At 58.8% G+C, this 16,263-nt stretch overlaps 2 protein-coding genes across 2 annotated transcripts; one reads left to right on the forward strand and one right to left on the reverse strand.

The window, feature by feature from the left end:
* Positions 1-502: 502 nt before the first annotated feature.
* On the reverse strand, positions 503-7,267 carry LOC132078268 (steroid 21-hydroxylase-like). Its single transcript, XM_059480321.1, has 10 exons — positions 7,069-7,267; positions 6,613-6,702; positions 5,941-6,086; positions 5,374-5,469; positions 4,994-5,101; positions 4,251-4,337; positions 3,707-3,892; positions 2,860-3,020; positions 1,751-1,854; positions 503-1,161 (listed from the first exon to the last, which is right to left on the reverse strand). Exons 1-10 carry the CDS (start codon positions 7,265-7,267, stop codon positions 914-916), a joined length of 1,425 nt encoding a protein of 474 aa, XP_059336304.1. The 3' UTR covers positions 503-913.
* Positions 7,268-14,315: 7,048 nt separating this feature from the next.
* On the forward strand, positions 14,316-15,252 carry LOC132078269 (COMM domain-containing protein 4-like). The gene is made up of 4 exons (XM_059480322.1): positions 14,316-14,319; positions 14,502-14,560; positions 14,804-14,838; positions 14,937-15,252. The coding sequence occupies exons 1-4, from the start codon at positions 14,316-14,318 to the stop codon at positions 15,250-15,252; spliced, it is 414 nt and encodes a 137-aa protein (XP_059336305.1).
* The last annotated feature ends 1,011 nt before the right edge of the window (positions 15,253-16,263 follow it).

The following is a 16,263-nucleotide window of genomic DNA, read 5'->3' on the forward strand; positions in this document are numbered from 1 at the left end:
CGCGGACGGTCTCGTTCCCTCCCTGCCCCTCCTCGCTGTTCTCTCCCTCAGGTTTTTGCGTCGGGGGAGTGCTCCTGAGTGCCCCCGCTATGTTCGGAGTGGGCACTCCACCCTGCAGCGCCCGCTCCTCCAGGCCCTCGCTCTGGGGACGGCGCTCTACTCCCCTCCCGCCCCCAACAGCTCTAAGCCAATCGGTTGCCAGGCACACCAGGCCTCGGCCAATCAGAGCGCTTCATGCTTTGAGTCGCCTGTTGCCAGTCAGATCAGCAGAACGCAGCGCCCCGCACAAACCCGCCGTATCTTGCAGGGCTGCGAGCCCAACCCGGACCGCAGCCTCTCCGGGGAGGGCTTTGCGGAGCGGGGAAGTGCAAATCAGCCAGACCGCTATCTTCTGATGCTGTCCGAGGGCTGTGGCGGGTGCCGAGAGTGGCCGGTCAGGGTGGGCGCAAGGCTGGGCTTCGGGCGTTCCGGACGTTTAGGGGGTCCCAGGAAGAGCCGGGACTTGTGGGTTCAAAAGCACAAATTTTATTAGGAGGAGATAAATGGGGCCCTCCCACACTGCATTGACTCAGGCATCCGGGAGAGACCCAGCTATCTGGTTTTGAATGGGGGCACGCAGGGGTCAGGTGTCAGGTGAGTTGGGATGGAGTCACGCAGGGTTCAAGCAGAGTCAGATGGGGTTAGGTAGGGTCACAGCTGGGGTCATAGCCGGTGTCAAGGTGAGGCATAGGGTTGGCAGGGGTGAGGCCGATGTCAGGTGGGGTCAGTCAGGGGGTCACGGTCAGCCAGGTTCAGGCAGTGTCACACAGGCTCAGGTGAAGTCAGGTGTATTCAAGAAGGGTCAAAAAAACCTCAGGTGAGTCACAGTGTGTTCAGAAAAGTAATAAAGTGGTCAAGTGGAGTCAGGCCAGGGTCAGGGTAAGCCCGGGGGCTGGCAGGGCACCATACGCAGACGAAAGGAGGGGCAGCGCAGCACCGTGCCCGGTGAGCCCCTCAGCCCCGGCAGTCCCTCCGGGCCCGGCTCCAGACGGAATTCCCGCAGGATCAGCCCCAGGAACACGAAGAGCTCGGCCCGCGCCAGCCCCTCCCCCGGGCACGATCGCGCCCCGCAGCCGAACGGCAGCAGCGACCGCGAGGGGGCGCCCGGCGCCAGGAACCGCTCTGGGGGGCGGCGGGTCAGCTCCGAGGGGTGCGGGGGGACCCGCAGGATCGGGGGGTTCCGGGGGGGGACCCACAGGCTTGGGGGGAGCGGGCGCCATGGGGGGACCCAGGACTTAGGGGCGGACCTCCACAAGTTTGGAGGGTGCCTGGGGGTTCCCCAGGTTGGACTTCGGGGTTCAGAAGGGAAACATGGGGGTTTGGGGTGACCCAGGGGCTCAGAGGGAGCCTAAGATTCGGGGGAGACCCCAGGATGACAGAGGGGATTCACATGTTTGGGGAGGGTTCAGACACCTGAGGGGGGTCTCAGGGGTTTCGGCAGGGGGGTAGAGGGGAGGAACAGGTTTTGAGGGGGGTACACAGATATATGGGAGAACTAATGGGGATGGTGGGGGGTAACCACAGGTTTGGGGGAGGGGGTGTGGGGTTGGGGTGGTTCAGGCATCGGGGGGGGGGGGACACTCATGACACAAAGGTGTTCCCAGGATACCCAGGAATCAGGGAAAACACCATGGCTGGGGGAACCCAGTTTGATGTTTGAGGAAACCCAGGAGTTCAGGGGGGCACTCAGAGTGCAGGCATACCCACATACCGGGCAGGAAGACCCCAGGGTGCTGCCAGATGTCAGGGTCCTGTTGGGCTGCCAGCAGGTTGGGGATCAGGACAGTGCCGGCTGCCACGGGGAGCCCCCCAAGACTGGAAGGGGACAAGGTGCATGGAGATAGAATGCGGTCTGCTGGGGGCTACTGAAAGTTACATGGGCCATACTGAGACCTACTGAGGCTCTCTGGGGGCTCACTGGGTATGACTGGATGTCTGTTTGGGTCTACAGGGTCTATACTGAGATCTGGTAGGTGCTGCTGGGAGTTACTGGGTGTCTGTTGGAGTCTACTGGGGCTCTCTGGGGTCTCCTGGGATCTATTAGGTGCCTACTGGAATTTACTGATGCTATACTGGAATCTACTGGAGCCATACTGACACCTACTAGAATTTATTTGGGGTCTACTGGCACACTGGGTGGGATCTGCTAGCGCCATACTGGGATCTGGTGGAGTCCTACTGGAGCTCTCTGGTATCTACTGGCTATCTGTCGAGGTCTACTGGGGCCATACTGGGGTCTACTGGGCTCACTGGGAACTGCTGGACCCATCGTGAGCTTTTCTGGGGGCTACTGGATGTCTACTGGGGTTTCGTGGGGCTACCTTGGACTTACTGGGATATATTGGGAACTCCTGCTGGGATCTTCTGGGCTCTGCTGGGGCCTACTGAGGCTATTCTGGAATCTTCTAGGATCTACTGAGTGTCTGTTAGGGTCTACTGGGGTCATACCAGAACCTGCTGGGGCAAGTGGAATGTACTGGGGTTATACTGGGGCCTACTGGGACCTAATGAGTCTTACTGGGATTTATTGGGCCCTGTTGAAGCCTACTGGGTCCTACAAGGACTTACCAGACTGTACTGGTCTATTGGAGTCTACTGTGGGCCTACTTCTACTGGGCCCTACTGGTAAATATTCTGCATATTCGGGTCTTACCCGGGCCATGCTGGGACCTGATGGGTCTTAGCGGGACTTGCTGGGGTCTAATGGGCTCTGCTGGGTTCTCCCGGACCCTACTGATGATACCAGGCGGACCCTTCCTGTTCTGTGGTGGTTGCCCCTCACCCAGGCTGGCCGGTGGCGGCTCCTCCCTGCCCTGGTACCTGGTGTGGCGCAGGGCGCAGTGGGGCAGCGCCAGGGGCGCAGGGGGTCGCAGCCGCAGGGTCTCGCTGACGGTGGCCTGAAGAAGGGGCAGGCGCCCCATGTCCCCTGGCCCGGGTGGTCCCTGTGCCCCCTGCAGCTCCGCCCGCAGCCGCACCTGCAGCTGCACAGGTGTGCCATGTCTGCCATGGGGCACCAGGGGAGGGGGTGCATCCCAGGGGGCACACAGTGGCAATGGGATGACAGGGCGACTCCCCAGAACCCCAGACCCCCCCAAACTCACCAACCTGCCCCTGGGACCCCAAACCATCCTCAAGCCTGGCCCTCTCCCTTGGCAACCCCCTTGAACTCCCAGATCCTCCCCAGACCTGTCCTGAGACCCAACCCCCACCCCAGACTTGCTCCTCCCTCCTCCTTGGGGACACCCCTGAGCCCCCAGATCTCTCTCTTAGGACCCTCTATCCCTGGACCCTGAGCCACCTCTCCATGGAAACCCCAAACCAAGGAGCCACATAGAGACACAGACACAGCTCTGAAATGTCTGAGAGATCCATGGGGCACCTCAGGGTGGTGCAAGGGCACAGTGTCAGCCATGGGGAGGAGGACGTGGGGGACATGTAGGACACAGGTGGGGATATGGGACCCCCAAGTACACACATGGAGCCCTGGCACTGTACAGGGGACAGAGGGTGCTCCACATCATCTGGGGGCAGAGCAGCAGGAAACCCACGGAGAAGGGAACATGAGGGACATATGGAACACAGGATGTAGGGGGGGACACAGGACCCCTGGGGACACAGAGGACCCCCCCAGGGCTGCATGGAAGACATGGAGGGACATGTGTTTCACCTCGGGGCGGTGCAGCAGGAAGGCCACAGCCCAGCCCAGCGCCGCCGCAGTGGTCTCAGTTCCCCCAATGAACAGGTCCACCAGCGCCATGTGCAGCCGGGGGGGGCTCAGGGGGCCCTCCCGTGCCCCAGGATTATGCCCCAGCAGTGCCCCCAGAACTGAGTCCGGGGGAGGGGAGGGGCACGCCTGGCAAAGGGGTGACACGTGTTGGGGGTTTCTCCTGATCCCCAGCTGCCCCCAAACACGGGAGTCTCTTCCAAACCCCCAAGTCCACCTAAACCCCTGGCCCTCCCCAAGGCCTTACAAGCCTCCCAGACCCCCGGCTCCTCCCATCCCCTTGGGTCCCCCCAAACCTCTGTTTCCCCAAAAATATGTGGGTGCCCCCAAGCCCCTGGGTAGCCCCCAAACTCCTGGTTTCCACCCAGAACCTGAGTCCTTCCAGACCCCCATGTAGTTTCCAAAGCCCTGGGTTTCCCCTGAGGCTCTGTTCCAACTGCACCGCTCCTGACCTCGGGCTGCCTCCCAGCTCCCCGGGCCTCCCCACCTGATGCCGCTGGATCTGGGTCTCCACAAACATGTCACGGTGCTGGACAAGCTGCAGCAGCTTCCGCAGTCCCGGGTTGGGCAGGGCCTGCGCACAGGGACTCCATGGGGACCCCCACCGCCAAGAAACCTTTGACCTCAGAGAGACACCCGCTCCCCCAGAGATGCTGCCTGAGTCTCGTGAGCCCCAGAGATACCCTATGGCTGCTCCCCTGGGCCATACAGACCCCTCCAATGTCCTACAGGCATCCTCAGCACCACAGAGACACTTTACCCCACCTCAGCCCTATACAGCCCCCACAACTGCCCCTCCCAGGCCCAGAGATCCTCAACACCATATAGACCCTGTAACACTCACCCTAGCCCCACACAAACACTATAACCCCTGTCCAGCCCCATTAGAGTTATAGGGTCCCTTCCCAGTACCACAGACACCACCCAAGCTCTCTATGGACCCTATAAGCTCTCTGTCAGCCCTCCATACCCTTCTCCAGTCCCACACAGATGCTATAACCTCACTCCCAACCCCATATAATCCCACCAGCCCCATATCTCTCCCATGGGCCATATAATCCCCCTGAGACTCACAGCCCTTCCCAGGCCCCCAAGGGCCCATAGTCCCCCTGCAGATCTCCACAATTCCCTTATTGCCCCCATAGGGCTCTATAGCTCTGGGCTCCATAGACCCTCATGCAGCAAAAAGGCCACAGCCCCACAGCCACCCCCAGGAGCTGCCAGGCTCACCCGCAGCAGGGGCAGCAGGTCCAGCACCCGAACACTGCTGTGCCCCCAGACCTGCAGCAGCTCCCCCAGGCAGCGTGAGAAGGCCCGGAGCTCCCCTGGAGGGGGCACCTGGAGGAGAACACACCTGTGTACTGCCCAGTACTCAATTGTCTCTGGATCCCCCAGAACACCCCGAACATCATTTCAGACATTCGGGTCCCCTCAAATTCCTATGTGCCCCCAAACCCCTGCCACCCACACACAAATTGGTCAGTCCCCCCAAACAGCTGGATGTTCCCTCCACAGACTCCTGGGTCCCCCCCAAACCCTGGGCCCCCATAAAAGCTGGGGTCCTCCTCCAAACCCTTGTCTCCATCCTGGGCCCCCTGCCAGATCCTCACCAGCTCCCCAAAGAGGAGGCGTGCGATGGTGCTGCAGGTGTGGAAGGTGAACACCTCAAAGGGGTCCAGGGGGGCCTCCCCATACGAACGCAGCTCCTGGGGGAAAGAGAAGGTTAGAGAGAGCCCCAGAGCAAATAAAGGGGGACTCCAAGGCTGGTTTAGGGGGTCGCACAAGAGAAGTGCAGAGCTCTGAGGGAGTTATGGGGACTCACAGGGATAATGCCCTTTTGGGGTGCAGAGGGTGAGGTTTGGGTGGGTAAGTTTTGGGGGACAGTGATGCGGGTGCAGGGTTTGGGGATCAGGTTTGGGATGCAGAGATTGGGGGATGAGTGCAGGGGGTAGGGTTTGGGGGGCAGTTTCCAGATGCAGGGGACATGGTTAAGGTGCATGGGTGGGGTTTGGGTGAAGGGAGTGAGGCTCAAGGTATCAGTTTTGGGGTGCATTGGCCAGGGTTTTGCTGGTCAATATTGTGTGGGGATCTGTTTTGCAATGCTGGGAGGATCAGTTTTGGGGGTGTCGGGGTTGCAGAAGGATCATTTTGGGCAGGAGTCGGTTTCAGGGTCTCACCTCACACAACTCCCGGCCCTGCAGCCAAAGGAGGGGCCCGAGACGCCCCCCAGCCCGTGCCCCCCGAACTGCTCCCCGCTGCCGCCGCCAGCCAGGGCAGGGGTCTCCCAGTGCCAGGTCCCGGCCCCCCCGTGACACCAGCGACCCTGGGGTTGGGCAGGAGCAGTAAGGGACCCCCAGAAACCCCCCAGCCCCTATAGGGACCCACCTCCAATACACCAGGGGTGTGCTACAGGGCCCCACTACCTCATAAAGCCTCCTTCAACCCCATAGCCGCTTCCTCCATGGGACCCTCCTAATGCCACCCTGGAGGCTGAAGGGTGTGTCTGGTGGGGCAGAGACCTCTAGAAACTGCCCTAGCCCCTACAGACAACCCACCCCTCCAGAACTGCCCCCCCCCCCCCCAGTACCCATGTCCCCAACTCCATTGGGACCCCCCTCCCAATCCCGTAACAACCCCTTCAATCTCATAGGGACGCCCTCAAAACCCATAAGGACTTGCCATCCCACAGGGCCCCCCCAAACCCTTAGAGACCCTCCCCGAGCCCCACAGAGAACCCCAGAAACCACACAGTGACTCCCTTCAAATCCCCCTAAGGGCTTCACTACACACAGGATACTCCCCAAACCCCACAGGAACCCCTCCAACCGCCCCCCACCCCGCCGCCATACCCAGATAGCTGTGGGGGCGCCCCAGCCAGTCCCCCCAGTGCCGGACCAGCGCCTCGCGGATGGTCGCCACCGAGCTCGGCACCAGCACCTCTGCAGGGAAGAGGAGGGGCTGGGGGTACTCCAAAACTGGGGGAGATCCCAAACCAAGTGGGGAGTCCTGGCGTGGGATTTTGGGGAGAGCATCGGGGGATTAGGGCCCCAAGAAAGGTTTGGGGGGGTTTGAGGAGAGGTCCCCACCGCAGGGGGAAAGGGCAGAGTTGGGGGCTCGGAGAGTCCCTGGGGAGCAGGGAGGGGGGTTTGGGGGGCTGTGGGGTCCCGGGCGGTTGGGTTGGTGTCGGGTTCGGGGGTCCCGGGCGGCTGGGGTGGGGTCGGGTTCGGGGGTCCCGGGCAGCTCGGTCAGGGTCGGGTTCGGGGGTTCCGGGCAAGTTCGGCTGGGGTCGGGGATCCCGCACTCACCGCGGCCCGCCGCGCGCAGGCGCAGCACGGGCCCGTGCCGCCGCGTCAGGCGGCTCAGGTGCAGCGCCCCCTGTGGGTGCAGCAGGTGCAGCACGCCCCAGCGCGGGCCGCGCCCATCGCCACGCCGCGACAGTCGCGACAGCAGCGACAGCGACAGCAGCAGCGACAGCAGGCCCAGCAGCAGCGCCGCAGCCGCCATGGCCCGCGGGGTGGGGGGGCGGACCGGAGAGCCCTTATATTGGGGAACCCCACAACCACGCCCCATGCAGCCCCACCCCCTAAGTCCTGCCCCTCTCAGGTGGCGCACACGCACCCTACTACGACAACCCGCCACCGCCAGCATAAAAGTGGACCCTGGGCCCAGCCCCATAAAGAGCGCCCCTTAAAACCCCACCCCTCGAGGCTCGGGCCTCACACGGGAGGCTTAAAGCCCCGTCTCACGTCAAGCCCTGCCCCGCACCGGCCGCTCTGCCTTTGTAAAGGGGAGCCCTACGCCCCTGCCCTGGAGGCAGCCCCCCATCCTCTATAAAACAGACCCGAAGTCCCTGCCCCGGGATCCCTGACTCCTGATGCATTGATTCCTCCATAAAGCAAACCTCTAATCCCTAACCCCCCAAAATGACCCCACCACTATAAAAGTGCCCCCTCAAGCCCTGCCCCTCCAAACACCACCTTATTAAGGGGACATTTTAAGCTTCACCCTCCTCCTCACCTCCCCAAATATCCCCTATCCCAATTCCCACAGCCCTCGTGGAGGTGCTCCCACCCCCCCCCCTTAAGTCCCTGCACCCAGAGCCTCCTTCACAGGTGCCTGCCCCCAATTTCCCTCACTCTAGCAGCAGCATTTGAGGATCAGAGACATTTATTGGGGTCCAGCAGAAGTGAGGGAGGTCTCCAATAGAGTGTGAGTGCTAGGGATGTCCCCTTGGGGGATGATGTCCCTCCAGTTCCCGGGTCCTGGAATGATTACAGGTGGGGACTCACAATAATCTGAGAAGTGCTGAAGTCAGGAAGGGGACCCCCACCCGGGGATGTGTTGCCCGGGGAGTTTGTGGGGTGCTATGGTGGGGGCCCTCAGGAGGGGTATTGAGAAGGGAGTTCCAGGTGGGGGATGTCTCAATGTGGGGATCTCTCAGGGACCCCCCAGTAGGATTAGGGATGTGAAAGTGTCAGGAGGGGGGCTCCTGTGGGTGGGTGCCAGGGATTGGGCCATGGTGTGGGGATCCCAGGGGTGCCCCCCATCAGACGCTCCCCCTCTGGGGCCCTTGCAGGTGTTGGGCCAGCTGCAGGTCCTTGGGGAGCAAGAGGATGCAGTGGGCAGTGAGAACAGTTATGAATCCTCCATCACCTGCACTGAAGCCCCTCAGCATCCCCTGACCCCTTGGCAGCATCTCCCAGGGGCAGAAACCCCCTAAACACACTCTCAGGGCACAGGGTCCTTTCAAATCCAGCCACTGGCAGCTCAAACACCCTGTACCCCTCAAAGTGGGTAGTGGGCCCCAGTATCAAGTGACCCTCTCCCCATACCCTGACAGACCTCCCCCTGGGGGAAGGGGCCCCCACATAGCACTTCCCACAGCCCTCCATCCATGGAGGCCACAGACCCCCCGCCACTACAAACCTGTCAGCCCCATGGGCTCTCCCTGAGCCCCAACAACGTCCCCTTAGCACCCACAGATATCCTCCTAGACCTCCCTAAGCCCCCAGAGCCACCCCCAGGATCTGCCACAGCCCCTCTGGACACCCCCACCCCCTGAGTACCCATAGCTCCCTTCCAACTGCCCACAGAACCCTCCCAGCCCCCCCCCCCCCACCTCAAACCCCCACAGGAGGGTTCCCCTTGGACCATCTTTGGTCCCCCTGCAGCACCAGCTGACACAGGGGGACACGGGGAATGTTGGGGGACATAGGAGGACATGGGGGACGTGGTGACACGAGGGGGATATGGGGGACATGGGGACATCGGGGTCATGGAAGGCACAGGAGTCGGAATGATGTGGGTGGGCATAGGGGACATGGAGGGGGGCTGTGGGAGACATCAGGACATGGGAAGACAGGATGGGGACATCCTGATCTGGGGCCATATCACCCTGGGGAGACCTTGGGGACACCCCAGGAAGGGGGACAAGGGGGTGACATCCTGGGGAGATCCTGAGCGTGGGGACTTGGAGGGCACCCCCCTGGCGACATCCACTGTGGGGAAAGGGGACACAAAGCCTAGGGGCATGGAGACAGTGATCTAGGGACCCCCAAATGGGACAGGGCGCCAGTGCCACCACAGGGGAAGGGGCACAGGGGACATGCATCCCCTGGGGGATGGGTGGACGCAAGGACATCAGGAGGCACACAAGGACACTGCAGGAGGACAAGGCCATGTGCTGGGGGGAAGGCAAGGACGTGGTGGGGCTGGAACAGTGTGGAGGGGGGGCTTTGTGTAGGGGTGGTCCCAGGGGCCTCCAGGGAGTCTTTAGGGGGGCCCAGGGTGGATTTGGGTGGTCCCAGGGGCTTCTCAGCAGATGTTTGCACATCGCAGGATGGATTTGGGGGATCCAGAAGGTGGTGAGGGACCCCAGGGGAGATCCTGGGGTGGATTTGGGGGCATCTAATGGGGGTTGGAGGATCCTGGGAGGGGGTGAGGTTCCCAGGCACTCTGGGGTGTATGAGGGTGGGTTTAGGGGGTCTGGAGGGGGTTTGAGGGTTCCAGAGAGTGTTTGTGGGGATTCTGAAGGTGGAATTTGGTGTTCCAGGGTAGACTGGTGGAAGGGCAGTCTGGAGGGTCCCAGTTGGTGTTTGGGGGATTCCTGGGAGGGAGGGAGAGGTTTTCAGGTTACATTTGGGGGCTGCCAGAGGGTCCCAGGGAGTAGAGAGTGTCTGGGGGGGGGGGGGGGGAGGGGGTGTCTCGTGGTGAATTTGAGGGATCAGGATGTTCTTGAGTGGATTTGGAGTGTCCCAGGGGTTGTTTGTGAGGATCCCAGGGTTGATTTGGGGGGTGCAGGGTGGATTTTGGGTGTCTAGGGCAGGGTGGATTTTGGGTGTCCCATTCTGCGATTAGTCCTCAAATCCACAGTGAGTATCCCTTGTAGCAGTGACTCTTTCTGCAGCACTGCAGCCCCCACCCCGGCCCCAGTGATTTCAGCTCCAGTCCCACAAGCTTTATTTTACTGCCAGCTCTCTTCTTGCAGCTCCAGCTCTGTGTTTTTCCAGCTTCAAATGCCAGCATCTGGCTCTTGGCTCCAGCTTGGAAACAATTCAGCTCCCGCACGAGCCTCCGAAAGCCCACCCCACCATCCATATGCTAGCGCTGCAGTGATTTTAGCCCCCACCGAGCAGTCCCCAGGCACTTTGCCACCCCCTGCGTAAGTTCTCCTGGATGCCCACAGCCCCGTTCACAGGTCTAGTGCCTTTGCCATTTTCATTCACGTTGCCAGCCCCGCAGTCCACTTCCCAGCCCCACAGTGCGCCCCAGGAGGTGCCATCACAGGTGCAGGCAATATTCTGCCATCGACGGGGTTTACAGGCGCAAGCTTGCAGCCTCCCTTTTGCCACCCCACACATCTGGATCTACTATTAGTGGCAATACCCAGCCCCTGCACCCATGTCACGGGCCTACAGTGATCTCGGCGCAGGAACACTACAGCGTCAGGTACCAGCCCTAAGGTTGCTGCGATGTGTTTTGCCGCAATTCCAGTCGCACAATGACAAGACCAGGCCCAGTGATCTCAGCCCTTTTAGCTCTTTCCCCACAAGCTTTATTTTACTGCCAGCTCTCTTCTTGCAGCTCCAGCTCTGTGTTTTTCCAGCTTCAAATGCCAGCATCTGGCTCTTGGCTCCAGCTTGGAAACAATTCAGCTCCCGCACGAGCCTCCGAAAGCCCACCCCACCATCCATATGCTAGCCCTGCAGTGATTTTAGCCCCCACCGAGCAGTCCCCAGGCACTTTGCCACCCCCCGCGTAAGTTCTCCTGGATGCCCACAGCCCTGTTCACAGGTCTAGTGCCTTTGCCATTTTCATTCACGTTGCCAGCCCCGCAGTCCACTTCCCAGCCCCACAGTGCCCTAAGGTTGCTGCGATGTGTTAAGCCGCAATTCCAGTCGCACAATGACAAGACCAGGCCCAGTGATCTCAGCCCTTTTAGCTCTTTCCCCACAAGCTTTATTTTACTGCGTACCAGCCCTAAGGTTGCTGCGATGTGTTTTGCCGCAATTCCAGTCGCACAATGACAAGACCAGGCCCAGTGATCTCAGCCCTTTTAGCTCTTTCCCCACAAGCTTTATTTTACTGCCAGCTCTCTTCTTGCAGCTGTGTCCCATTCTGCGATTAGTCCTCAGATCCACAGTGAGTATCCCTTGTAGCAGTGACTCTTTCTGCAGCACTGCAGTCCCCACCCCGGCCCCAGTGATTTCAGCTCCAGTCCCACAAGCTTTATTTAACTGCCAGCTCTTCTTTTACACTTTCTGCTCTAAATCTTCACAGTAGTGCCACACAATACTACTTGTGCTTCTCAGGACAGGATCTTTCTTTTAGCTCTCATTCTTGAGCTCTGATCACAGTTCTTACAGCAATTTCAATTCCAACCATGCAGTTCACCTTCCCGCTCCACAATCCCTATCCCAGTCCCACGGGGGTTTTACACCAAACCCTACCATATTTCTGTCTCCTCCAGGTCTGCTGCCTCAGCTCCAGCTCCTCAGCTTCCTACTGGCTGCAGCTAAAAGCTGCTCATGCTTCTCACTGCACCTTGGGGCTGTTGATAAGGCCACAAATCAGTTACTGCCATCATTACAATTTCAGTATCTCTAGAAGCTGTCCCATCCACCCACCCAGCCCTAAGTGGCAACCCTAAGTGGCATCCCAACTCTGGGGACACTGGAGGCCTGAAGCTCAACATCCACCCTCCCCCTCACCCTGGCTCTCAGTCCAGCACCTGCACAAAGGCCCCCTCACCTCCCCTCAGGCAGCTCCAGGGGCTGGGAATAGCCACTGGACTCCTGCCCCCCCCATCCCAAAAGGCACTCTTGGGCTGGTTCTTGGGCCCTAGAACCCTCTGAGCCCTCACACCCTCAGCCCCTTGTTGGTACCACAGGGCAGGGGCTGGGATCCCCCAGGCATAACCTGCAGGCCCTGTGCTGCAGCTCCATGCCTTCCTGCCATGGCATTTATCTAGCCTCAGCATTTCCACCACTCCACATTGTTTTGGGCCTGGCTCATGCCAAAATCATTATTCCACACCCTGGGGTTTTATGTCCCCACTGCTCTCACAACTGGTGTTTCAGCCCCAGTCCCACAACCCTTACCGAATTAACATGAGATATCTAGTAAAGAAAACAAATCAAACCAAAAAGATGTATTAAAACGGGCAATAATAAAATAACACAATTAAGAAAAAAAACACTACAAGTAAAAACAAAATAAAGTAATAAAAATACAAAAAGCAAGCTTTATTCCTCGTATTCTGAACATTTCTTTAAATCCAGAAAACGCAAAACGGCTACTTTCAGCCCCCAGAGACAGCAGGCAGTGCCCCCCCCCCCCCCCCCGCACCGCGCCACTCCAGGCCCCACACCAGCCGCCGGCTACCCGAGCCACGCAGGGCGCGGCAGAAAGAACTGGACACGGCCGGCCCCAGATACGGCCGCAGGCGTCGCGTCCGTGCTCACCAGCGCTCCCCGGATCAGCTGCCGCGGGGGTCCCGTCCTGGCGCAGCGCCGCTCCTCGGACCGCGCATCCGCAGCTCCCGTCGCTCCCAGCTTCATCGCCGAACTGACGCCATCGCGCCCCAACGCCCGCTATTTATGCCCCACGGGCGGACAGCCAGCCAATCACAACCCGAGGCAGCGCCTGCCGGCTCCACCAATCCCAGCCCGCAAATTCCCGCCGCGCTCGGCTCCGTGACTCCCCGCGGTCCCCTCAAGCGCTGCTCCCGCCGCCGCCATTGCTGTGGCCGCGTCCGCCCGCTGCCCGCCGCCTGCCCGCTTCCCTGGACCAGAACCTGATCCCGACCAGGACCTGAACTGGAAGCTCCCGGCCGCCCTTCCTGTCCGCAACAGCGCCTGCCGAGGCAGCGGCAGCGGGGACGCTGCTCCGCCGGCTCCCAAAGCGGCGGTGGCGGGAGCGGCGCCTCAGACGTACGGGCGAGCGGGGCCAGTCTGAGGCGGCGAGCCGCGACTGAGCGGGCTGAGATCGGCGAGACCGCTTCCGGTTTGAAAGGGCGGCTGTGATTGGACAGGGCGGACGGAGAAAGGCGGGCCGTGATTGGCAGGCTTAGGAGCCGTCAGGCTGAGGCCCGTGGGAGCGTGGGGCGGAGCTCGGGCTGCCCGAAGGGCTCGCAGGCGGCGGCGGCGGCGGCGGCGGCGGCGCTCGCCAAACCCCCGTCCCCTTCTCCGGCCTTCTCTCGTGCCCAGGTCCCGGCGAAAAGACCCCCGCAGAGCCCCTACCGGAGCGCCCCATCGGCACTCGGGGCAGGAGGCGGAGAGGAGTGTAGCCCGGGAGGGGTTCCGGGTCGTCTTTGCGGCAGCAGGGCGGACTAGGGAGCGGCGGCGATTTGGTGAGGAGAGGGCTCGGGAGCGGGGAGGGCGTGCAGCGCCCGCTGCGGGCTCTGGGTGCCTCTTCTACCGCAGTGCTTCCGCTTCTGCGGGGACTTGGCCTGCCCCGACTGGCCGAGATCAGCACCCTGGCCAAAGTTAAGTGCCCGCGTCCCCCTGCCCGCCCTCCGCCTGCTGCGGGCCCGCTGCTCACCCTCGTCGTCGGATGTTATAGATGATAAAACAATATTGGCTTTCACATTCATAGATTAGCTTTTTGCATTACAAGTATTTTGATATGGTAAAACTTATACTTACTTTTAACTGCTTTGTATAGTGTAATATGCCAGTTTATGTATGCACTGTATATTTCATATGAATAGTAGCCTGATAAATATATCGTAGGCTTTAGCAAAATGTTGAAATAGAAACTAAAGTACTTCTATGTAACTAACTCAGAAAATGGTGTAAAGCAATTATTCTGTTTATTGTAACTGCAGACTGCCCCTACCAAGTGATAATAGTGACAAAAAGAGCTTAAGCATCCAGGAAGCATTTATCGACTCTTATCGGTATTATCAGGGAGTGTGAAGCAACAGGATAAAACTACAGGAAGAAATAAAATGTGTAGACTTCATTTACAGAACGTTCTGCAGACAAGTCAGAGGTTAAAACCAAACAAGAGAGTTCCTGGAACATCAAAAAGTCAAAGGAATGTTTGAATAATGTGTAAGTTAATGAATATGCATGTAACCTCAGCAATGTAACAGTATATAGTGAAGATGTTTTTAAGCTACCTCTGTGCTCTTTGGCTGTGTGCTAAAAGCATCCCAGTGCTGGATTATTTTGTCCTTTTATCCTTTAATAAACTTTCAAAAATTTTAAAGAATGAACTCTGTTTATCACATCAGTGAAGCTTAAGCTGATCTGCATCCAGGTGTTTTGGGACCTGCTGGGGCAGGCCATCGAGGTAAGTGTGGGGCTACTGCAGTGGAGGCCAAGTATTTCAACACAATAGCATAATCAGCAACGTTAATTAATTTTGTGTTCCTCATGCAAGCCTCAGCCTTAAGAACTCTACCAGCCTCTAATAGGATTAATAATACGCATAGTAAGTGTTACTAGTATTAATATTTAGGTAAGGATTGTTAGTGTTAACACTGGTACTAAGTATGTTAGCTGGTATTTACTGTGAAGCTCTGCTCTCCCACAGTATGACAAGGTCCTGAAGCTGTTCTCAGGTGCACAGTTAGGTGAGCACTGCTGTCCTTACCACGATCCCCCGATGGAGCCATGCTCCAGAGACAGGCAGCAATGAATCTGCAGATGCCTTCCCAAGGTGACAGAGCTCGCCCTCCTTCCCATCTGCAGTCAGGGGATGTGAAGGCAACCATTGCTGTCCCCGGCTTCATCATCTCCAGTGCAGCCAAGCACAGTATAGACAATGAGTCTCTGTCAAGTGAGCTGCAGCAGCTGGGACTGCCCAAAGGCAGGGGAAGCCCTCAGGGTGGCACCATCAGCCAGACCTGCTGGGATGTTGCTTACAGTTCCCAGCCCTGCCTTCTTCACACCCAGATGGAGGGCAGGCTGACTGCTGTGCTGTCCTCCATCACCTCCCTTCTGTACCATCCGTCCCTGGGGGCTCCTCAGGTGCTTTGGTGAGGTTTGGCAGCTGCAGGTCTGGTGTGAGCAGAGGGATTCTTCTCTTGTCTCCCCTCATAAGCAAAGCATGCCAGCCAGCTGTGCTGTTTTACATGTCACTGACCCACAAAATTGCAGGAGACTGAGGACTCGTAACAGGTGCAGGACAGGTTCAAAAGGAACTTGGGACAAAACCTCTATCTTTGTCAGTCCAAAGGGACAGCAGAGCTCACATCTGCTCACAATAATCCTCTGGAGAGCGGAGCAATGTTTGTATGGAAAGATGACTGGGGGTAAAATCAGTGGAAACCGAGTTACTTTTGTATCCTAACAGGAGCTATAATGGGACAGAAATTTTAGGGTAAAATACAGGTGCTGTTCCCAGGATGGAGCTGGGTTGGCATGCTCCACGATGATTCCCCATACAACCATAAGGACCTGCTAAGTGGGGTGGAGTGGAATGGGGCACCACAACCAGGCTCTGCCAAAATCTTTGCAGGGGCAGCAACTCCATGGTACTTTGAAGCTTATTAACTGCATAGCAAGGGCTATTTGGCATATGTAGGAACACTTTCCAACCTAGCATCTGAAGACCAATTTAGAGGAGGCACCTCCAAGTCTAAAGCCAGCCAGACCTTATGTTCTTAGCACCATTCATTTAGAAGAAATCCTGTTACATTTGCAAATTTAAGAGGTGACACCCCCATTCAGACCGTGGCTCCTGGGTGCGAACAATAGCTCTTCAACAGCAAGGAAATCTGCATGCCCTAGTGTCTCAAGGTCACTTCACCTGAGAGTCCAGAGACCCAAATCCAGCCAGAGTCCTAGCTCCCAGAAAACTTCAGCTATAAGAAATCCTTCAAAGTGTGCAAATCTAGGAGTGGAAATCCTACAGGAAACATGAGGCTTCAGGCTCCAAATGGGATCTCTTTTCCACACAGTGGAAAACTCAGCAAGCCCTTCTGGCAAGACCAGTTCACAGGAGGCCCACAATTCTCAAGGGCCAGGCTTGAGAGATCCGACTCCATGGAA

The sequence above is a fragment of the Ammospiza nelsoni genome, chromosome 11 (genome assembly GCF_027579445.1).
Source record: "Ammospiza nelsoni isolate bAmmNel1 chromosome 11, bAmmNel1.pri, whole genome shotgun sequence".
Lineage (NCBI taxonomy): Eukaryota > Metazoa > Chordata > Aves > Passeriformes > Passerellidae > Ammospiza > Ammospiza nelsoni.